This window comes from Asparagus officinalis, chromosome 3 (genome assembly GCF_001876935.1).
Source record: "Asparagus officinalis chromosome 3, Aspof.V1, whole genome shotgun sequence".
Lineage (NCBI taxonomy): Eukaryota > Viridiplantae > Streptophyta > Magnoliopsida > Asparagales > Asparagaceae > Asparagus > Asparagus officinalis.
In genome coordinates, this window is record NC_033796.1 from 71,911,013 (window position 1) to 71,935,743 (window position 24,731).

A 24,731-nucleotide genomic window follows, 5' to 3' on the forward strand; every position below is an offset into this window, starting at 1 on the left:
CCTAAGGAGTTTCTCTATCATCCCTTCCATGTGCTAGATAGATTCTTATTGCTGGAGGATAGTAGCTTGCTGTTCTTCCAGTCTTTTCACCATGTCTTCTTCATTCCTAGCCATGTGAGCATTCACATGTTCACTATGATTAGTGCTGGATGCCTGAGACGTGGCAATAGCTGAATTGTCAGGTTCCTCATCAGTTTCACCTGCTAGACGTCGATAATCCAGCGGAGCTACCGAGCCAGTACGAGCACGGGTGTGCTAGAAGATACCGTCTCGCTCGGTGACCAAATATTTCATCCCCGAAGAAAATTCAGGATCAAAAGAGTCAGAAGGATTAGCTAGTCCTTTGCCTTTCCTTCTGCCAATCATGTTGACCGTAACCTTAGCTGGTTCATTCTTGCACGTTTGTCTTCTGGGACGAAAGCGCCTTCTTCTGGATGACGGGGCTTCCGACAATCCCGACAATTGTTCAAAGATCGAAGGATTTGGCAATTGTCTCCCGCACTGGCATTGAGAGAGTACTATAGAGATAAGCTTCTCATAGTTACATTGAGATTTCATCTGGCTCATACTGCGCTTATGAACCAGATAATCACAAAGATCGGTAACCTGGCCACCCCCAGTTAACTTTGGCAGCTTGCTAATGCACGCACAAGAATCTCTAAGTGTTAGAGATTGACGAGCCTGACAGGCTGGGCGAACCTCATGTTTGATGTGAGGTTCGTTAGTCAGGCAGACTTGGCTCAAGGGATGAACTGATTGTTTAAATCGAACCTTAACCTGGGCGCTTGGATGTGGTTCAGCAATAGTGCTAGCTTCGGGCTGAAGGTGAGGTTTTCCATTTTGACGAGGTTCACTGATAAGACGAGCCTGACTCTAGACAGCTTGCATAGCAGGGTGAACTTGCACTGAGTGTTTTGGACGAGCCTCATGTTGAAGACGGGGGTCTGTCATTTGAGCGTGCTTGGACGCTTGGGTGAGGATTATCTTTTTGACGAACCTCTATTAGTCGAGTCTTGACTATTTTGTAGGCCTTAGACACATCATCTCATGGCCTATAGTGGAAGTTATCCAAAGAGACCAAGGCTCAGGCTCTGTAGTGAGCCTGATTCTAGCGTCGATGTTGTCTCGCCTTCTTGAAAGCGGATTAGCAGTGGACTCCACAAAAACCAATGTTTGGCGAGGTTGCTTAACAACCCACCTTTTAGCCTAACGCCTAGTTATCAAAGCCTCGACATTCAGAGGTAGAGATTTCTCCTCAAGGCTGCCTCGAGTTGAATCATCAGAAGCCGTGTGGGCTAAAGTCTCATAAGAGACTCTACGGTACTTGTGTGCCTTTGAAGGACTCGTAGTACGAGAGGAGAGGAAATCCTCGTACTTAGACTGGTCAAACTCGATTACAAGAGTCTTGACCTCAGTTCCAACTACAATCTTATCTGATTGTGCCACCATCATTTCATCAGAGAGAATGACGTCTCCCACTGTGGTCGCCATCTTCTTTAGGTAATAAAAAAATGATTGATTGATTCCTTTAGCTGTATTAGCTTTGGATAAAAGACTCTATCGCCTGGTAAGAGTTTTGTTACAATTACTCTTTAGTCGATTACAGAAGAGGAGAAGATTGGTTCAACTTCTCCTTTATTTAACGTGGGTTCTGGGTGGTGAAAGGATGCCTCACTCGATGCTTGATTCGAGCTTGCTTCCCATTGACTATCAGAATAAGATCGCTTGGTCAAGTACTTGAGCCGCTATCGCTAGCTGCTACTGATTCTTAACCGTAAGAACCTAGGTTTTGTTCTCCAAGATTGAGTGCAAGAGCTCTATCAAGGCGTGGCCAAAAAGTCCCTTCTTCATAGCTGCTCATGGCTATTTATAGGCCTTAGTGCGTAACTGATGCACTAAAATCATGGAGTCATGGCATAACTGACTCCCTGGATTTAGCCCACTTGGGCTGACCAGGTCTTCAAGACTATTACAATCGAGCTTCATGCGATATGATGAGCTTCATTGCATGGCAAGATTCATTTGATGAGACGAGCCTCAATGCATAGTGAGGTTCATCTAACAGAGCGAACTTTGTTATGCGGTGTACTTTTTCTTTTGAAAAAGCTTCATCTTCACTGACGAGCTTCATCCTTGATGGTTGAGTCCAATTGCGTGACGAGCCTTGTTGACTTCATCTTCATTGACGAGCTTCGTCTTCAATAATGAGTTTTTTCTTCACTGACAAGCTTGAGTTTCGTCTTCATTGACGAGCTTCAGACTTTGTCTCCAATAACAAGTTTTGTTGTTGAGGTGAGGTTCGTCATAGTAATGACCCTCGGCATGCTTGTGATGAGCTTCGATGCTCCTTTGTTACTTGGCATTTTTTAGTGCCTACAGGGTGATGAACCGTCCTTTGGTACATGCAGTAATTAGGATCACTCGTCCTTGAAGCCTCCTCAGGTCGCTTCGATTCTGGGAGCTTGATCTTCTTCATCTTGATCAAGGACATGAGAATTAGGATGACTTATTCATCTTTGAAGTCATACTGCTTCTGAAAACGATTGTCCAAAGTATTGCCTTTCTATTTTGAAGAGGGTTTGGATGAGGAAGTAGTTTCCACTGCCAGAGTATCCTTCCCCTTTGAGTGGGTCTGAGGGATAAAGTTGCCTTGGTTAACCCCTCGTTGAGATTCACGCGGCTCCTCGGCATCTATCCTCTTGAGCATGTTTTCTACCTGTTCACCTTAGTGAACAAGCTCCTTCCAAGCCCGGGTCTCTACCGTTCTAATCTTGGACAAAATATGGATTGAGAAATTATTATGGCACATCTTGATCAATGTGTTTTCAGAAACTTAATCACGGCAATGCAGCGACCGATTTCTAAATCTCTTCACGAAGTCATTCATGGACTCCCCTTTTCTCTATTTTCCAGCTAACAGAGTGGACATTGATACCTCCGTGTAATCATCAAAGAAGCGGGCCAAGAATAGCTTCTCCATGTCAGCCAAAGATTTAATGGAGCCTGGTTCCAACTTGCAGAACCATTCAAAGGCTACCCCTTTCAGGGTTTTGATGTACAGTCAGGTCAAGATAGGATCGTTCCCCATAAGAAATCATGTTTGAGCTAGGAAATAGTAAATATATTACGAAGGGGAACCCTTACCATCAAATTGGACTAGGTTCATGGGCTTAAACTTTACCAGGTAGGAGACTGTATCCCATTCAACTAGATATGGTCTGACAACCCCCAGTTCATTCATATTCTTTTGGAGTTTCAAGGCATCGAGTTGGCTTTGGAACTCATCAAGCCTCTTATCTCGTGGGTTGTTGCCAAAATATGATGCCTCTTCCGAAGACTCAGATGACGAATCAGAGGGCGACTCAGGATTCTCTTCTCCTTCTGTTGTTTGCGGAGGAGTGGGTTCCCACTCCTTGTTCTTGGTCAAGGATTTTGGGGGAGCCCGTGACGTCCTCTTATTCTTCTTATTGTCCTTATTCAGAAGCTTTTCCAACATCTCTTTTATGGCGTTGATTGTGCCTTGCTGCATGGCGATTGCAGTTTGGTGCTCCTCCAGCTTTTTGGCTATGTCATCAGGAACTTCAGATATGTGCACCTTTGTGCGCCCATCCTGAATTGAGGTTAAAGCCTAAGATATTGCTACTGCTAAGTAATCATCATCATCGTCATCAGAAATGGATGTCAATCGCCTATAATCAAGAGGTATGGCATCCCCTTTTTGGTCCGGGTATGATGGTAAACACCCTCAGGTTCAATGAAGAGGCTTCTCAGTCTTGGCAAAAAGTCAGTGTCGGAAGAGTCCGAATTCTTCCCCTTGGACTTCCCCATCATGTTGATAGTTCTGGCTGGGAGATCCAAGTCATCGAGAGCTTGTTTCCTCATACGGTTACATCTTCGGCGATGAAGTCTTGTCTCTGCTGGTCATTCAGAGAGTCTCTCGAACACCGATGGTTTTGACCATTCACCACACTGACACCCAGCGAGTACTTCTGTGATAAGCCTCTCATAGTGGCATCAAGGCATTATCTTTTGAATATTGTGTTTGCACGTCAAGTGTTCTCTAAGATCCACTGTGGGTCGATGCTTACAACCCCCAGTGTCAGAAGGACCAGGTAAGTGATTGTGAGAAGAAGGTTCAAGAGAACATTTGGAGAAATTTTCAAGTGTTGGATTCTGGTGAACTTGGCTAGGCAGGCAAAGTTGCCTAGGTTGGCGAACCTGCTTGATCTAGTGAAGTTCATTTGTTTGGCGAACTTGAGCCTGTGGGCGATGAGATACAATCTGGCGAACTTGGCGACGTTTGCCTGTTTGACGGACTTGGAAAAGTTTAGCCTACTATTCTTCCAGGCGATGTTCTCCTATTTGGCAAGCTTGCATGTGTTTAGCTTGCTCACGTCGGCAAAGTGTGCCTGTCGGGTAAACTTTGACCACTTTACCCTTCTAGCAAAGTTCAGTTTGCAAATAGGGTTGATCTGTCAGGCGACCCTAGCGAGGTTCGCTAGTTGAGTTAGATCCACCTGATTGATGAAGTTTTCTTGACTGGGGAAGTCTGCCTGATTAGTAACCTTTGCCAGCAATACGAGGTCCGCCAGTTGAGTAAGATCCACCTAATTGATGAAGTTTGCTTGACTGGGGAAGTCCGTCTGATTAGTAACCTTTGCCAGCAATACGAGGTCCGCCTGAACTGCACAGTTCTCCAGAATTGTTTGGTCCACCTGAACTACGCAATTTGCCAGAATTGTATGGTCCGCCTGAACTGTGCAGTTCGCCAGAATTGGAAACTTTGCCTTTGTTCATGGAACTAGCATTGCTTCTCATGCCTGAATAATAATTTAGGCCATCGAAAGAGATTAGAGCACGTGCTTCATGGTGAGCGTGGGCTTGTCTTCGCCTCTGCTTGGCCCTCTTTGAGAGAGGAGCGTTCACATCAACGATGAAGGCATAATCTGCACCAACATGAACTTTGGTCTCCTCATGGACAGGAGTTTGCATGGATTGCTTAACAACCTAATGAGTGACTCCTTGGTTTGCATCTTCGGCCTTTTGGCATGTCTCAATAGTCTTAGGGGGAATGGAACCCCCAGTGATTGCTAGGGTAGAGCTCTCTGGCATGATAGCCAGCGTGCTGGGGCTGAGTTACACGCAAGACTTTGCGACACTTACTTGATGTTTTGCCATCAGAGGAAGCAGAAGATAAATATTCTTCATACTTGGCTTGATCGAACTCAATGATGAGGGAGTCAACGGTAGTCCCAGCAGCAACCTCGTCGAACTGCGCCACCAGCAATTCATCTGACAGAATGGTTTCTCCCACTATGATCGCCATCTTTTGTAGGTCGCAAAAGATGAATCTAAAATTATATTGATTGATTTGTGCATTATAAATTAGAAATCTCTTTTACAGAGAAGAAGAGAGAATAGATCTGATCTCTCTTTTGTTTAACGTGGGGTCTTTTTGGGTGAAAGGATGCCTCACTCGATGCTTGAGTCGAGTTTGCTTCCCATTAACGATTCAAACAAGGTTGTGAAAAAACTTCCTCGCGTGGTAGAAGTTTTATTTTTTATTTTTTTCGAGTTCAAGTAACCAAGCTAGAGTTTGAAGGTCGAGTGCAAAATGCTCTCAATGCTTTGTTCTCCTTCTTTTCTCCTCCACCTCCATGTCCTCTCTTTCCTTTTAGTAGCCATTAGTGGTTATTTATATTGGAGAATGGTGTAATTGTCTCCTATGAACATAGGAAGTGGGCACAATCACTTCCACATTTTAAGCCTTAGTGACTGACTTGGTCAAGCAATGAAGGCGGACTTGACACTACAGGCAGACTTGCATGTTCAGGCGAGCTTAACGAGCTTGCAGGCGAGTTGGAGCATGCAAGCGAACCTTGTAGGCGAAGTTAAGTGATCAGGCGAACTTAACTCTTGTAGGCGAAGTTAAGTGTTATCAGGCGAACTTGGCTTTGCCCGTATAATCAAGTATTCAGACGAACTTGAATCTGCATGGTTGATTCAGGCGAAGCCGTGTTATCAGGCGAACATGGCTTTGCCCGTGGAGTCAAGTATTCAAGCGAACTTGACTTCGTCAGCGGAGTCAAGTATTCAGGCGAACTTGACTTTGTCAGCGGAGTCAAGAATTCAAGCAAACTTGACTTTGTTCATGTGGACTTGAATGTTCAGCCGACGTTCAGCTTTCAGGCAAATTTTGTTCTTCGCGGGCGAACTTAAATCTTTGCAGGTAAACTTCAAGTGAAGTTCAGCCTCGCAGGCGAACCTTTAAGCTTCTTTTGTTAGGGATAAAGGCAATTTTATTTTCCTACACAAGAACAAGAAAATAAAAATGCAAATTATAAGCATAAATGTAATCTAACTAACAAAAATAAAAGAATATAAAATTAAATCTATACTACAAAAATAAAATTGCAAGAAAATAAACAAGTATAAAAGTAAATCTATATTACAAAGTTGTAAGAAAATAACAATAATTTAAGAGAGAATAAAAATAAATCTAACCTAATCTAACAAAATAAGATTCTAAAATATGAATTTCTAAAGAAAGAAAATAAAGAAAATAAAAGAGAAAAAGAAAATTTTATATTGTGAGTGGTTGGCTCCTTGAATTTAAATCTTCATCTTCTTATCCATCTTCATCTTCACTAATCAACAAAGAAGAAAAAAAGAAAATTTTAAAGATAAAATTTTTTATTATTTGTAAATAAAGTTTACAATTTTAGATGGTCTTCTCAATTAAGAGTTACCTTCTTCCCCAAATGGAGTTTTTATAAAAAATTTTGCACTCAAACCTCTCACCCTTTATCCCTATTCATAGCCTACAACAATCAACAAGAGCCCTTGAATTAGCCTTAGGCTCCAAGGAATTAATTCTCAGCCGTTCATTATTTCAGTGACGAACTAATTAGTTGACCACTCAGTTTGCCAACCGATTAGCTAATCAGTTGGTGGACCAATTAGTTTGTAACTAATTACAAATTTTATTGACTTCTAGACTCAATTTCATCTTGGTTTCTTAGGCCTTTCTGGGCCTCCTCTTGGCTTGATAGTGGGCTTCAATAGATGGTAGAAAAAAAGGAAGTATGATTCTTTTGGACTCTTATTCATTAACTCTTTATTAACTTGCAAGTTGAGATAAACCATGTCATTAGTGATATATTTATCCAAATAAAATAGATAATGATGGTATAAAATGTAATAAAATATGATGATCATCATTCTTGCTTTAGAGGCTATGTTTGACTCTCGGGAAGAGCTACTGGATTTGGTTGGGAGAACCACTGAAACTCTTTCATCATGATATGCCCACTACAAGTTTTTTGAACAAACACTCTAAGAATTCTTAAGCTTTATCAATATTTTTCTTCATAAAATCCCCTTGACAAGTAGATTCTAAGGATATCTTTAAAGAATAATCCAATTTTTTCATAGATAATTTGGTATAATCGCCGCTTTTCTAGACTATAGTGAGGACAATACATAAGATGATCCTTAAAGATATCAAAATAATTTCAGAATGGATCCCCTAATACTAACTTAAATTTCAAAATGTTATTTCTAAGCTTAACCATTTTATAGATTTAAAAAAATTTCTTCAAAAAAAGGGGTAACAAATTCATCCAAGGCTAAGATAGAATTTGTGGGTAAGCTATATACACATTTTTTGACTTTTTCCTTAAAAGCAAATGAGATAAATATAAGCTTAATCGTATCTTCAGATAATTTTCTAATCTTAATCATAATACAAACTTTCTCATACTCTGATTTAAAAATGTAAGCATCTTCGAATTCATTTCTAAAAAAATTCGGAAGCATGTTTATGGCATACAGTCTAAGCTCAAAATGAGCTCCATTAACATCAAGTATCTTAATACAAGATGGGATTGCATTCCTAGATGGGTAACACACATGTCTTGAAGAATGGGTGGATTAGAATTTGCTATTTCTTTGGTTTTAAAAATTGGTTCAACAAGGATTAATCGATTGGTATTATCCATAATCCTAACTTGCATACACCAAAATAAGTTATTTTAAAAAAAAAAAATTAACTGAAATAATCCCTTTGAAATAATCCCCTTAATTTTAAGGTTAAGTCTAAACTTAACTAGACAAGTACCTAACTAAAAATTCCTTGAGTGAAAAAGATTAAAGTTTATTTGGCCAGTTAGCTAGGTAAGGATAGTACTAGAAGGAGGTCAAGGACCAATTAAGTATCTATTTCCTTATGGAGCGCTTTACGCAATCGCTAAACCTTACCTTAGACACCAACGGATTTAACTATATTTAAACCGGTTCACTTAAGGATTTCTTATTCCTTAATGAGCTTGAGTCCTTAAGGGCCAACGTCTAATGAATTTTAGAAGGCTTGGGTTTGTGTACTGTAGAATTAGTGATTTGTGGCTAAGAAAAATATGATAAAATCTCTCACCTTATCCTAATTAGGGGGTTTTACCCTTAAGAGTATTTTCAAGTGAGTGTCAAATCAAAATGCTCAGATCACTTTGGTGAATCTCTACTAACTATATACAACGCAAGCGTAAGAATTAAAAGCAATTATAAAAGGATGCCATAAAGAAAATCTTTTTATTTTTTAATTAGGATTAATAATTAAACAAATATATGAAAAGAGCTCTTGTTTGAATTTATTAGCTTGTTAATAGTTGTTCAAGTAGAGGGTGGACTTTATTAGGATCGACAAGAGAAAATTTTATTATTTTTTTATTAGTTCCTAACTGTCTCTAATGTGATGACCTAAACAAGAGAGTAGAATTAAAGATACTAAAAGAGGACTTATTTTTTCAAGCAAATCTTCAATCTTCTAGTTTAGTCCTTCACAAGAAAATATACAAATTAAAGAATCAAAATAGGAAAATCCTAATTACAAACACATTCACCAACAACAGCGCCAAAAATTTGATGGAAGGCATAATAAACATGCACTAAAATTGCAAGAGGGTAACTATCAAGTTATAATATAGTTATAACATCGATCCCACGAGGAAGGTATATAGGGAAAAAATTCTAAATCGGATCCTAGAAATCTGTGCACACAAAGAGGAGTGAAAGTGTGTAGAAATGAAGCGAGTGTGTGAATATTTGAAAATAAAAAAACTAGAACAAGAGGTGAGAGAGTGAACAAATAAAAGAAAATAAAGAATAAATAAGGAGGAGAAATAAAGAAGATAAAAAAAACAAAATCAAGAAAGGAGAAAATAATCAAAAAGAGGAAACACAAAGCAAGTGAAAGATGGAGGAAATCAAGTAGAGAAGATAGGAATCTAGAATTGAATCTACTAGTTAATTCAAGTAGAATTTTACAAACTACTCTGTTTTTATCATATTTCATTTTAGATTTACTAAGCATAGACTATCAAACCACTCAAAGAAAGTATAATCTACCAATTCATCTAGGTAAAATTTTCATTCATGAAAAGGACAAACAAATAGATAGTAATTCTAGAATTTATAAGCATAACCTATCAAACTATTCAAGATAAGCATAAATTATCAAATTCTTCTCTTACTAATTAGTTCTCTAGTTTATATCCTAAACATCACCATTTTGAGCATCAGAGAGCCATCTACAAATCATAAAAAAACCAAACTAGTTTCATAAAATTCTAAAATTTCTACAAGATTTAATTACTCATTTTACAAAATAAAAATAAGAAAATAAAATCTAGGCTATAAATCATAAAAGAAAGAGATCTAAATTACAAAAAAAAAACTAACTACAAATGTAAGAACAAGAACAAGGAAATAAAAATCTAAATTATGAGAATAATGGAAGTATAAGTTATAAAAATAAAAGAGAAAATCTACACTATAAAAGAAAAATGTGAGAAATTAAATTCTGTAAAGCAACAACATAATAAAAGAGCATAAAAATAAATCTACATTACAAAGCATGAAATAAATCAAATCTGAAGGATCGCTGCAATGGCACTCAAACACTAGAAGGGGGGGTTGAATAGTGTTTATGAAATCTAATGCGGAAACTTTAAATTTCAATAAAATAATATCACAAAGAGTAAGAAAGATCAAACCAATTGTGTAGACAATCACAAAAAATTGCATACGCAAACACAAGGATTTATACTGGTTCGGTCCTCCAGACCTACATCCAGTCCCCAAGCCTCGCTTGAGATTTCTCCACTATTTCCACTTGCAAAACCGCAAGCACTTGCAACCCGCAAGCAAACCGTACAACCTTGACAATCTTCAATTGCCAATGTCACAACAATCTCTTCTTTCAAGAGATTATCAAACTGAAACAAAATGGTACAACTTTCTCTTCCTATAAGCCTTGATGTGTAGATGTGAGTGACTTACAATAGACTATAGGGATGGTTTTTGTTCTAGAGTAATGGAACTTTTATCAAGAACAAAACTGAAAATTTCACTCAGTTTTTCTCTTCAGAAATGATCTTAAGAAGTCAAGAAAAACTCAAGTTTATAGAAAGGAATTCTAATGTGAAATTTTAGAACTTAACACCTATTTATAGGTATAATTTTCGTTCAAAAATATTCAAAAATAACTGCCAAAAACGTTCACAAAACGTTCATATTCATTTGAAAAATATAGCTGTTGGAAGCACTGTCTGGTCAACCAGATTGAGGCCTGGTCGACCAGAAAGGCTTTCTGGAAAATTTCCTGGTCGAATTTGGAGCCTCTGGTCGACCAGTTCCATATCTGGTCGACCAGACAGAGATTTTTCTGAATCTCTGTTTCTGGCTCATCAATCTAGTCGACCAGACCTATCTTTGGTCGGCCAGAAACCATATTTTTGATATTTTTAATAGTTTAATAACTTATTCATATGTTGATTAAAATTAGGATTATACTTAGAATATTTTTTATGATTTTCTAAGTAAATAGTGTGTGTTGTGTGTGTGATCAAGGCTTGTACAAAGATTCTAAAAGAAAAGACAAAATTGACAGAATTACATCTTTTGAACTTCATCTTTTGATCTTTGAAATAGCCTTGATAATTTGATTGTTGCTTTGAGATGTATATCTTGAATCTGCAGTAAAATATGTTAGATAAATAATGATTTGTTATCATCAAAATACAAGAGATATTATAACATCAACCATGTTCCCAACACAATATACAATATGATATATCCTAGCAAAGAGGTATATAGTGAAATATATGCAAGGATATATAAACTAGCAAAAGGTGAATTAAACATAAACTAGATAGTGGGAAAAACAACAATGAGAAATTGACAAAGGCAATATGAATAATAAGCACGAATGTAAAAGAACGCCAATGCAATCACAAACAAACGAAATAGCACTTAATAGTAATCCTAATATTGTATAACAATATTTCAATATTGCAATAGTTGTCAATATTTCAATATTCTAATATATCTCCCCCTTTGTCATTAACAAAAAGGAGAATAGAAAGGGAGATAATAAATAATGAAACAATTAATATAAAACTTCTGGTTCAATCCTAGTATTTTGTTTATATAAATATTTTTCTTTCTAAAACCGTTGAACAATAAAATTGTCATGTCATTTTCAAACACTATTTTATAGTTTTTATCGCATAATTGACTTATATTAAGCAAATTATACTTTAAACCATCAACTAATAACACACTATTAATAAGAGTTTTAAAGTTTATACCAACCGTTCCAATTCCTACCACTTGACCCTTGTTGTTGTCACCGAAGGTAACAGTTCCTCCATCTTTAAATTGTATGGAAGAAAATAAGTCCTTGTTCCCAGTCATGTGCTTGGAACAGCCACTATCTAAAATCCATGTTTCCCTTTTATTAGGTACCTGCAAAATAAAAGAAATATGTTTTGGTACCCTTTAACTTTTGGGTCCATGAGATTAGCATTTAGGAAACCAAACCCAATAAGAATTTGGTTTACCTACATTGTATGAAAGATAGTTTTTAGAATCACAAATATCCTTTTTGTAATTTGATAAGTATATCTTTCTATCACTTAAACATACATTTTTAGGAACCCAAATGTAGTTGGATTTTAAAATATTCTTACATGCAACTTTCTTCATATGCATTTTTCTATCATTATGTGAAAATACCTTAGAACTAGCATGCATAGATGTATCACTATGTGCATGATAATTACTTTTCACAAATTTAGAATATAAATAAGCATAATTTTTCTTTTGCATAGAAGAGTATGTTTTCTCATTACTGGAGTTAGAAACATATCCTAATCCTTGTTTACTCTTAGCAGGTAATTGATAAGAAAGTAGATTATCTAGATTCTCTTTTCCTTTGTTAAATTTACCTACATTCATTAATATAGTTTCATATTTGGTTTTAAGACTTTTAACATTATCATCCAAATTTGAAATACGAACTTTAAAGAAATCACATTCTTTTTTAAGAAGTTGATTGTTACTAGATAACTTGTAATTTTCAGAAAATAACTCTTTATTCTTCTCTTTAAGATCTTCTATTTGTGAAGCATAAGGAGAGACTAAAGTGTTATTCAAATTTTCATTTTCATTTTTTAATATTTTAAAAGAAGAATTTAGTTGCTTGTATTTCAAAAATAATTCGTTAAATGCGTCAAGTAACTCATCATGATTACTTACTTGATCATCATCAGATTCATTTGCCATAAAGCACATATTCGCTTGATGATCTTCTTTTTCCTCTTCTTCATCTGAAGATGACTGGTCACTATCATCCCATGTTATCGACAAAGCCTTCTTCTTTTTGTTCTTCACTTGTTCATTCTTGTTCTTTATGAACCCGTTGAAATTGTTAGAAGACTTCGACTTTAACTTTTGTTATAGGGGACAATCTTTCTTGTAGTGTCCTGGCTTATTACAACCACAACAAGTGACTTTGTTAGTATCTTTGAATTTACTAGAAGAGAACTTACCTTTCTTCAAGAATTTTCTGAATTTGCGTGTGATTATTTCAAACTCTTCTTCGTCATCGGAATCCTCATCATCAGTAGATGCTTGGAAAGCAAGAACCTTCTTGTTCTTATCTTCATTATCCTTTTTCCGATCTTCAAGTTGCACCTCGTATGCCATCAAATTCCCTATCAAAATTTCTACTGTTAATGTGGAGAGATCGTTGGCTTCCTCTATCGCAGTAGTCTTCTTTTCCCAATCCGAAGTAAGAGCCCGGAGGATTTTCCTAACCATCTCCACTTGTGTGTAGACCTTTCCTAACGCAATTAGGGAGTTGATGATGTCGGTGAACCTTGTGAACATTTCACCAATTGTCTCGTTGTCTTTCATCTTGAACATTTCAAACCTGTGCACTAAAACAGAAATTTTTGAGTCTTTAACCTTAGAAGTTCCTTCGTGGGTTACCTCAAGTGTGTGCCAGATTTGATTTGCGGTGTTGAAAGTAGACACGCGGTTGAATTCATTCTTATCCATTGCGCAAAACAATGCATTCATTGCCTTGGCGTCAGATTCGCATTTGTCCTTTCCACCAACGTCCATTCAGAATATGGAGTAGTAGGCTTGTTGTAATCAGACTCCACTATGTTCCAGAGATCGAATCCTATCGATTGAAGGTAGATCTTCATCCTACACTTCCAGTAGTTGTAGTTGGAACCATCGAAAAGTGGTGGTCTTTGAGTAGAATGTCCTTCCTTGAACTGTGATGTAGATGATGTAGCCATTGTTATCCTTGATTAACCCGCTCTGATACCAATTGAAGGATCGCTGCAATAGCACTCAAACACTAGAAGGGGGGTTGAATAGTGTTTATGAAATCTAATGCGGAAACTTTAAATTTCAATAAAGTAATATCACAAAGAGTAAGAAAGTTCAAACCAATTTTGTAGACAATTACAGAAAATTGCATACGCAAACACAAGGATTTATACTGGTTCGGTCCTCCAGACCTACATCCAGTCCCCAAGCCTCGCTTGAGATTTCTCCACTATTTCCACTTGCAAAACCGCAAGCACTTGCAACCCGCAAGCAAACCGTACAACCTTGACAATCTTCAATTGCCAATGCCACAACAATCTCTTCTTTCAAGAGATTATCAAACTGAAACAAAATGGTACAACTCTTTCTCTTCCTATAAGCCTTGATGTGTAGATGTGAGTGACTTACAATAGGCTATAGGGATGGTTTTTGTTCTAGAGTAATGGAACTTTTATCAAGAACAAAACTAAAAATTTCACTCAGTTTTTCTCTTCAGAAATGATCTTAAGAAGTCAAGAAAAACTCAAGTTTATAGAAAGGAATTCTGATGTGAAATTTTAGAACTTAACACCTATTTATAGGTATAATTTTTGTTCAAAAATATTCAAAAATAACTGCCAAAAACGTTCACAAAACGTTCATATTCATTTGAAAAATATAGTTGTTGGAAGCACTGTCTGGTCGACCAGATTGAGGCCTGGTCGACCAGAAAGGCTTTCTGGAAAATTTCCTGGTCGAATCTGGAGCCTCTGGTCGACCAGTTCCATATCTGGTCGACCAGACAGAGATTTTTCTGAATCTCTGTTTCTGGCTCATCAATCTAGTCGACCAGACCTATCTTTGGTCGGCCAGAAACCATATTTTTGATATTTTCAATAGTTTAATAACTTATTCATATGTTGATTAAAATTAGGATTATACTTAGAATATTTTTTATGATTTTCTAAGTAAATAGTGTGTGTTGTGTGTGTGATCAAGGCTTGTACAAAAATTCTAAAAAAAATAAAATTTACATCTTTTGAACTTCATCTTTTGATCTTTGAAATAGCCTTGATAATTTGATTGTTGCTTTGAGATGTATATCTTGAATCTGCAGTAAAATATGTTAGATAAATAATGATTTGTTATCATCAAAATACAAGAGATATTGTAACATCAACCATGTTCCCAACATAATCTACTAACATAAACATAAAAAAGAAAATAAAATACTAGAGTATGAATTTCTAAAATAAGAAAATAAAAGAAAAAATAATATATTGCAAAGGGCTTGCCCCTTTAAAAGCAAATCTTTATCTTCATCTTTATCAACAAAGATGAAAAAAAATTTGCAAACTTAAAAAGTTTACAAATTAGAAGACCTAATTAAAGATCCTCCTTTCCAAGAAGGAGTTTGCAAACTTTTTCACACCCAAATTTCCCACCCTCTACCTCTATTTTATAGCATATAGCAATCAACAAGAGCCATTGGATTTGACTAGAGCTCCAAGAACTAAATCTTAGTCATACACTATCTTTATTACGAACAATTAATTGGCCTCTTGGTTGGTGAATCGGTTGGTTTCTAACATAATTGATTCTTTTATTGACTTATTGACTCGATTTTGTATTGATCTCCTGTGCTTTTGTGGGCCTCCTCTTACTTTGATCTTGGGCTTCAATAAGTGGTATAAAATAAGAGAGTTTAGTTTTATTAGGCTATTATTCTTTAATTCTTCGTTTCCGTACAAATTAAGATAAAAAAAATTGATATATATATATATATATATAAGTATAGTATATATAAGATATATTTAAGTAAATTATAAACTATATTATATTATATCACACACACACACCACACAACACACACACACACACACACACACACCAACCCCCACACATCAGAGAGAGAGAGAGAGAAATGGAAAAACTTGGTACCAAGTTTCTTCAGCAACTTGGTAGTGAGTGTGGCCCTAACTCTTGTCCCTACATCGTACATTAGAGGTTTGTGTTGGTGAGCTCTATCTTGCGAGGTGTGATGGTAAGGGAAAAGATTAGACCACATCCAACTACTAAAATAGAATAGAGAAAAAGGTCCTAGTTTCTCTCATACATAAGTATTAGAGAATATTATATATATATATATATATATATATAATATAGTAAGTAGGTATATATATACTATAAATATATTATATATGAGCTACACGTTATATACTATATTATATATTATATATATATATATAATATGAAGAGAGAGAGAGAGAGAGAGAGATTTCTTCCTGTGCGAAACAATTTTCGCACAGCACTGTGCGAAAACATTTCTGGGCCTTGGATTTAACGAGCGGCTCATGTTGGAAGCTGAACCCAAAAAAAAATATCGTGACCGCAAAACCCCAAAAAAATATCGTGACCCATTGCTTCTCCTCAAACCTTCCTCTTCTCTCACCTCAAATCCTCCTCCCTCTCTCTCCTCAAATTCTCCTCCCTCTCTCTCCCTCGTGGAACCCTCTCGCTCGTGAAACCCAAGCACCGCCGCTGGGGTTACCCGACCAACTCCTCAAACCCTCCTCTCCCTCTCTCGCTCGTTACCCCAAGCACTGTCGCTGACCAACTCCGACTCTGACCTCCTCCTCCAACTCCAGATCCGACCCTGACCCCAACCCCAGTGGTCACTCTCTCTCACTTGGATGCAAAGGGAGCTTGAATCAAAATTGTTTGTAGGTAAAATTTTAATTTTAATTTTTAAGATTGAGGGTTCTTGTTGTTTAATGAGTTATACATGATTATGATGGTTGATGCTTGTTGGATTTTAGTCAAAATTGCTTGTTGGATTTTTTGACTGTTCTCTCTAAAGTCGATTTTTTTGAGTACTTTACTGAGATATACATGATTATGATGGCTGATGTTCTACATTCTCCCTTTGTTCCTGGTGTTCCTATGTCCTGATGTGTTGGTTTGGTTGTATTAATTATTTATACCTCATTTTGTTTGGGTCTATGAAGTCCAAACGTGAAACATTCTTTTTTCAAAAACCCAAAGCTTATGGAGAACTCAAACTATAGCTATATGCTTCTTTTAATAATGCTATCATGGTTGCTAAATTTGAATCCTTCTACGGTTGAGTTTGGTTATATCATGCCCGTGCTTTCATTTTTGATAGTTTAGGTGGTTGCCTTGTCTATGAATGTGTGGATTGCATTTAACAGCATATTTTTTTTACCCCGAAAAGTTGTTGCGTTCTGAATTAGAGCCTAGGCCCATGGTTGATTAGGCGATAAAATATAAATTCAAGTTGGATTATTCATTGACCTTTCAAGTAGAAGCCTTAATTGACATTTTTTTGCTAATCTGCATAACATATCTATCATATTCAAGTTATAATAGTGTTTATTTTTTTGCACAGTGGTCTTTGATGGTTTGTTCTTGATGTTTGTTCTTGATGTTTATTTTTGTCGGTAAAAATTATTCTTGATGTTTGATCCAATGGAAATTGAAGATGGTTGCTCCCATGTTGTTGATAAAAAATCTCTCAGTTAGATAACTTAGTTGTGCCAATTGTTGATGAGCACTTAAAACCAAAAATAGGAATGACTTTTGGTAATTTAGAAGAAGCTAAAAAATTCTACAGAAATTATGGAAAGGTCGGAGGTTTTGATATTCGTAATAGCACAACAAATTATAGGAAGGATAGAGAGTTAATTAACAAAATTTATGTTTGTTCAAAGGAAGGAGTGTTAAAGAGCAAATCGTTGGAAATTCGATGATGTGGTACAATTAGAACAAATTGTAAGGCCTTGATTCGCTTGAAATTAGACAAAAACATTGGCATATGGAGTGTCTACAAGTTTGTGGAAGAACATAATCATACAATTACTTCACCGAGTAGAACACATTTTCTAAGGGGAAACCGTGAGGTAACAAGTGCGAAGAAGACATTGATAAAGCAGTTTGGAGAGGTGAACATTCCAACAAACAAGCAAATAGCCTTCTTTGAAAACTCTAGCAGAGGTTTTCATAGAATTGGATGCATTGAGACCGATGTGAGAAATTATGAAAAAGATTTGAGAGAGGAGAGGCGCGGTCATGATGCACAAATGATGTTGGATCATTTCTAGTCGGAACAAGAGAAGAATCCTTCATTTTATTATGTTTATGAAGTTGATGAAGAGAAGCACTTAACTCATTGTTTTTGGGTGAATGGCATTGCTCGAATGAATTATCAACACTTTGGCGATGTTGTCTCCTTCGATGCCATGCATAACACAAATCAATATGGCTTAGTATTTGTGCCGTTTGTAGGAGTAAATCACCATTGGCAAAGTGTTTTTTTAGGATGTGGCTTGATCCCAAATGAAGAGGCGAAGTCTTTCGTATGGTTGTTTAACAAATGGATTGAAGCAATGGGTCATCCTCCTTCAGGCATGATTACAGATCAATGTCAAGCAATGGGTCATCCTCCTTCAGGCATGATTACAGATCAATGTCTTGGCATATGCAAGGCAATTGAAATATTTTTTCCAGAAATTCGGCACAAGTTTTGCATTTGGCATATCTCGGACAAAGTTCCAGAGAAGTTGGGTAAATGGGCTTATAGAACGGAATTTATGAAATCTTTCAAAGAAAATATTTGGGACTCCGAGACTGCTAGCTCTTTTGAAGAGAATTGGGTTTCAATTATTAAGAAAAATGGATTGGAAAAGCATGATTGGCTAAATGATATCTATGAAATTCGTGAAAAATGGGCTCCAGTTTATTATAAACAACACTTTTGGGCTGGAATGTCTAGCAGTCAAAGAAGTGAAGGGATGAATGCATTGCTAATGGAAACGCATGATTGGCTAAATGATATCTATGAAATTCGTGAAAAATGGGCTCCGGTTTATCATAAACAACACTTTAGGGCTGGAATGTCTAGCAGTCAAAGAAGTGAAGGGATGAATGCATTGCTAAAAATGCATGTATCAAGAAAAAATTCACTTCATGATTTCGTGACCATCTTTCAGAGGGTCTTGGCGAGACAAAGAGAGGGGGAGCTTAAAGAAGATCATTGCACAGTGGAGGAAAAGCCAAATTTGAAGACTTTATGATCAATAAAAAAACAAATGGCCTAAATCTACACGAAAAAAAATCTTTTATATTTTTCAAGATGAGCTTCAACCTAGCTTAATGTATAACATTGAGCTGGTAAAAGAAAATAAAAGAGAAAGTACATTCCAATTGAATTTTTGTGGTCATGATGAAAGATTGAAAGAAGATCATTGCACAGTGGAGGAAAAGCCAAATTTGAAGACTTTGTGATCAATAAAAAAACAAATGGCCCAAATCTACACGAAAAAAATCTTTTATATTTTTCAAGACGAGCTTCAACCTAGCTTAATGTATAACATTGAGCTGGTAAAAGAAAATAAAAGAGAAAGTACATTCCAATTGAATTTTTGTGGTCATGATGAAAGATTGAGACATATTATACATTGCAAAACAACTAAAATGGTCCGTTGTTCGTGTCTCATGTTTGAATTCAAGGGCATTCCATACCGACATATCTTGGCATATCTTAAAATTACCAATCATAGTGAGTTACCGGAGCAATATATTCTAAGAAGATGATGCCGAAATGTCAGAAAAATGGTTGTTCTTAGAGATGGTAATATTATTGGAGATAATGCCACAATTAATTTTGCTTCTCGTTTTAGTGAACTAAATTACTTAGCTAATGAAATGATCGAAGAGGGGCTATCTTCTAATGACGTATATGAATTAATGCGTGAAATGATGATGGATGCTATTAATAAGGTGTAACATTTGAAACTCATCAATGATGAAGAAATTGGACAAGATGTAGAAGCACAATATAGTAATGCGGAGTGTTCTCAAGATATAGTTCATGAAACAAGTCAAGCAAGAACAAAAGGAAGGCCTAAAGGGAAGAGGTTAAAGCCATTGAGAGAGATCCGCAAATAAGTCAAGCAAGAACAAAAGGAAGGCCTAAAGGGAAGAGGTTAAAGCCATTGAGAGAGATCCGCAAATGCCGGCCTAGGAAATGCAAATTGTGTGGAAAGGAGAGAGATCCGCAAATGCCGGCCTAGGAAATGCAAATTGTGTGGAAAGCGAGGACAAAATCATGATAGCAGAAATTTCCCTCTAAAGTTGTCGAGGTAGTGTATTATTATTTTTAGTAATACTAATGCTATTATTTTTTAAGCTTTTTTTTAAGTTGGTGCAACCATGCAATGATCTTTAATGTATTTTGCTATCATTAATTTTTTTTAGTGATTCAATGGAACAAGATAATAGTGATGAAGCCACTGATGATTTAGAAGATTTCTTTGAGGAAGGTAATGGTTAATGTGATGAAGCAATGATCTTTAATGTGATTTTTTTAATACAGATGAAATTCTCACTATTACGTGAAGTTTGATCAAGGTTGGCGGAGCAAATCATAGCACTATTGGTGAGAAGGGGTTGAAGTCGTTATGTATCTGTGTATGTTGGGGCTTTTTGAGGTGTGATTGTATTTTTGGGTTGAGATTTTGTATCTTTTGTGTTGGTACGTTGATATCAGAATTTGTTGGTAATAGTCGTCATGTGTTGGTAGAAGATGGCTGATGCGAAACAGTTTTTAGGTTGAGTTTTTGGGTTGAGTTTTTTATCTTTCTTTTGTGTTTGTCTTGTTGGTCTTTCTGATGAAGGTTTGTTCCTGGCATCTCTTAATCTTGGTCATCACATTTTTAATCCAATTTTTATTTTACATTTTATGGGTCAAGTTTGTTATGTTCTGTTGGTTGCATTCAACAATTGACACAAATGAGAACTTCTAAATACAATCCTTTACAATTAGAGGTATTTTTACAATCGCAGTTGTAGCTGCATTGCATTTATTAGTGACGATTAAAGGAACAATTGCCACGAATCAAAATACAGTCCTTTGCAATTGCAATGAATCAAACAATCCTCAACTATGAATGGTTTCTAGAATTAGAAGATGGTTGGCAGCTAGAACCAATTGAGTGTTGCAATGTTCAAGCCCTTTGATTTTTCTTTCATGCAGAGAACATTAGGTATATGACCGAAGGATGCAATATTTTTTGGTATCAATCATGTGATTAGGTGAGACAAAAGAGGTACCATTTGTGCCTCAACATCTCTTGCTTGTAGTGAAGTCACTGAAGTGCAACCAATTTTTTGAATGTTAAAATTTTAAAATTTTACTGTTAGCATAAGAATGAGCAATAGATAAGGAGAAAATTTGGAGCTCATTTGTGTTAACACAGAGCAACAATAGATAAGGAGAAAATTTGCTCAGTCATTTGACTATAACCCAAAGCAACAATATCAGTACAACGATACTTATAAATTTCAAATATAAAATTATATCATTCAACAATTTTTTCAAAACCTCATCATTTTTTTCTAGCCTTTCCAGCCTTTTTGTGATGTTCTTGTTATCACCAACCCATTCGAAAAAGTTGCAACCCTTGCAATTAGGTCCCTTGTATCTCGGACATCCATAAAATTCCAAGCTCTTATTGTGTCCTTGCTTGCACATCCATATTTTTCAAATTAACCCACAATAACATATTCTTTGAACTAAACCCTCATCTTCTTCTCCACTGAACTCTTCCGAAAAGTTCTTCATCTTTTATCTACAAAAAACATACCACAAACAATACAAAAAGTATACGACATCTTTGAAGCTTAAATCTAAATACAGTGTCAAGCCAAGCTATAAATCAAAACTAAAAATGAAATAGTAGAGTTTACAGTGCAAAATAAGTTGCACGGGATGTCTTTAGTTACAAAACAAGATGCAGAAAAATTCAGTAAGTTGACAGGATGGAGGTGGTTGTTTAATCTAAGTACTGAAGTAATTCCATGGTATTAGGCAGTAGATGGAGTGTGTCTATCAGGCAGTAGATGCAGTGTGTTTATTTCCAAATGTAAACCTAAGCTGAAGCAACAGAGACCGTGAATGCAGTGTGTCTATCACAAAGTCATAAGATAATCTTAATCCTCGTCTCTCGCCACATGATTATACATCCTAAAGAAATAAACTATGAAGGCAGATAAAAAACAATGACACCCCCTTTCCATTATGGCATTTGCTTTAAGTTGCAAACAAGGAAATATAATAGGCAGATATCATTATGGCATTTGCTTTAAGTTGCAAACAAGGAAATATAATAGGCAGATATCCATCTTCTACCAACCAAAAATGAGAATAGAAAATAAACTATGAGAAAAGGATAGCCCCTTCATAGATACAAAAGATATCAGACTTCTCATAAAAAACATTACGCCAACAACTACACCAAGAAAGGATTAACGGGAGCACTTCTCACACAAGTAAAGAACCAAACTGATAACAAATCCAACATAGACTAAACACAAAAGATAATAAAACCAAATTCAACAACCCAATCAAAAATTACCTAAACAAATATGCTCGTTGCTGTAGATATGCGGATGCAACGGTGCTGGATTCAGAAAAATCACCTGATCACCAAAACCCATCAAACAAAACCCACATCTTTCCCATCAGTAACATACCAATTCCCCCAAAAACACAAAATTTAACAATAAAAATTGAGTCTTTTCATCACCTGAGGCGCTTCCATAGGGTAATGCTCATGAAAATCAACCTGAAGCTGATAAGTCTCATTGGCGTACAAAGTCCTTTGCGCTCCATTAACCTCAATAACCCATCTTCACAATTATTTACAAGAACAATCAATCAATTTTTAATCGAGAACAAATAAAAAGAGACCAATAACAAAACCCTAAATCATAACCCTAACCTCTGGAGATTATCAGAGACCTTGTGCTTGAATCCGGCGGGGGGATTGACCTGCCACTCGACGAGCTCCTTCTGGAGACGATTACATGCGATCTTAATCCGGCGGGGGGATTGACCTGCCACTCGACGAGCTCCTTCTGGAGACGATTACATGCGATCTTGCTTAGGGCCTGAAATCGATGGAGAAATCAAATTAGGGTTTGAAAATTTTTAGGAGAGGAGAGAAAAAGATCATTACTTTGCGAGATGAGGAGGTGGTCGCCGGCAGTGCTTGGGGTCACGAGCGAGAGAGGGAGAGGAGGGTTTGAGGAGTTGGTCGGGTAACCCCAGCGGCGGTGCGTGGGTTTCACGAGCGAGAGGGTTCCACGAGGGAGAGAGAGGGAGGAGGGTTTGAGGAGAGAGAGGGAGGAGGATTTGAGGTGAGAGAAGAGGAAGGTTTGAGGAGAAGCAATGGGTCACGATATTTTTTTGGGGTTTTGCGGTCACGATATTATGAGGGTATAGATGTGTAATAAAATGTTATGATCAACAAATCTATAACTACTATAACTAAGGAAGCTACATCCAACAATATACTTCTAGTGACCAAGTAATCAAATGAAGACAAGTTTCAACCCATATAAGAAGACTCAAGCTATGTTTAACAGTGCACCTCTGACTATTATCCAAAGCATTTCGATTCCTGTTACAAGACGACGGTAGGATCTCAAAAACTTTATGGACGGTCTTATAAAAGGTTAAAATGTACTCTCTCTTGGACCAATAATCAGCCAAAGTCCAAAAAAGTGAATGTCTATGGAGAAACACTTCATATAGGCTCAAACACAAGCCCATGACGAAGCTCACCTGAATCATGGTGAAGCTTGCCTAAGTCTTTGCGAAGCTTGCCCAAGTTATATTGAAGCTCGCTACTATGAGCAAGTCAAAGTAAAGCTTCAAGAAAAGTTTTCCCACAACGAACTTCACCCCCAATAATCCACGTGGCCCCCATCATCCACACTCTAAGGGAAGTGGGCTACCCATGTTCTAGTGAAGTTCGTTAGAACAAACATTGAATGGTTCTCTCTATTACCTCCTAAGTTAATAGCTAATAGCCACCAAATTCATATTTAATGGGCTCCCCCCCTCCCCCCTCCTCCTCTCAGCCTATAAAAAGAGGGGAGATTGCTTATTTTTGGGCACTTTACACTTGGCAATTTTACACAACTGGAAGAACTCGGCAAGTTAGCAACTCAAAATAGCTACTCACTTGCAGGTTTTAGGATCTTCGAAAAAGCATCGGTAATTTTTAACCAGTAGAAGACCCAACGCTTTAGTCAGATCGTCAATGGAGTATAAGGTCAACGCTCCATCAGCACACAAAAAAGGACCCGGTTAATAATTTTTTTTAATTCTTTGAAGTTGTAATCTGCGTTAGTTATAACTCAAAGACCCGAAATAGTGATGGGTAAAGCTTTGCATAAGATCGAGTTCATCACACGAAGCATACACATTAAGTCAAAGAAGTTTTGCACATTGTCGACTGGGTCACATCCGCCTTTGTATTTCTCAATATGCGGCATTTTAAACTTGGGATGAGGAGCGTTCATGATTTCATCAGAGAGTGGAGTGTTTTCTCCAATGATGTCGGCCATCATGTTAAAAATCTAGTTATAACCAGGAATTCGGTTAGCCACAAAAGGGTTTATTATAGTTGTTAGGGCCTTGGTTGCATAAGTATACCCCATCCCTTGCGACACCGCTCACAGGTCGTGACTAGGATCACGACTCAAGCTTTGGCATGATGTGTCTTGATGCTGAGGAGATGCTGGGGACTGACAGTAAAACAGGGTTGATGCTACGGTGGTTGAGGGGTGGTCTCTATGACTAGCTTTTCATCTCCCTACTACTGGGATTGCTACTTTGGGATAGGTGATGAAGAAGGCTAGAGAGGAGGGAAACGACTAAGGAGATTGCTTGTAAATGAGGGAACTATTGTTAGAGCGATTGTGCTAACCTGTGAAAGAACTCAATTGGCCCCTAGTGGCATAGCTGGTGCGGGAAGATTATTCGAAAGTATATAAGCTAGGGATCTGAGAACAATTAGGATCAGCCATTTCCTCAAGAGAAGAAGAATTGACCCCACGGTGAGTGCCAAACTGTTTATATCTGAACGTTAATTTGTGAGTATAGTAACTGTAGGGTGAAAAATTTGATTTCCCGGAAACAGGGAGTTTCGTTTGTATTGATAAGAAAGCTTATTACAAACTAACAAATCAAATGTTTACAACAG

General features: G+C 36.9%; 1 protein-coding gene across 1 annotated transcript; it reads right to left on the reverse strand.

The window, feature by feature from the left end:
- LOC109835275 (probable ubiquitin-conjugating enzyme E2 18) lies at positions 21,770-24,093 on the reverse strand. Its single transcript, XM_020403257.1, has 7 exons — positions 23,949-24,093; positions 22,698-22,729; positions 22,576-22,629; positions 22,461-22,510; positions 22,266-22,368; positions 22,095-22,158; positions 21,770-21,864 (listed from the first exon to the last, which is right to left on the reverse strand). Exons 1-7 carry the CDS (start codon positions 24,091-24,093, stop codon positions 21,770-21,772), a joined length of 543 nt encoding a protein of 180 aa, XP_020258846.1.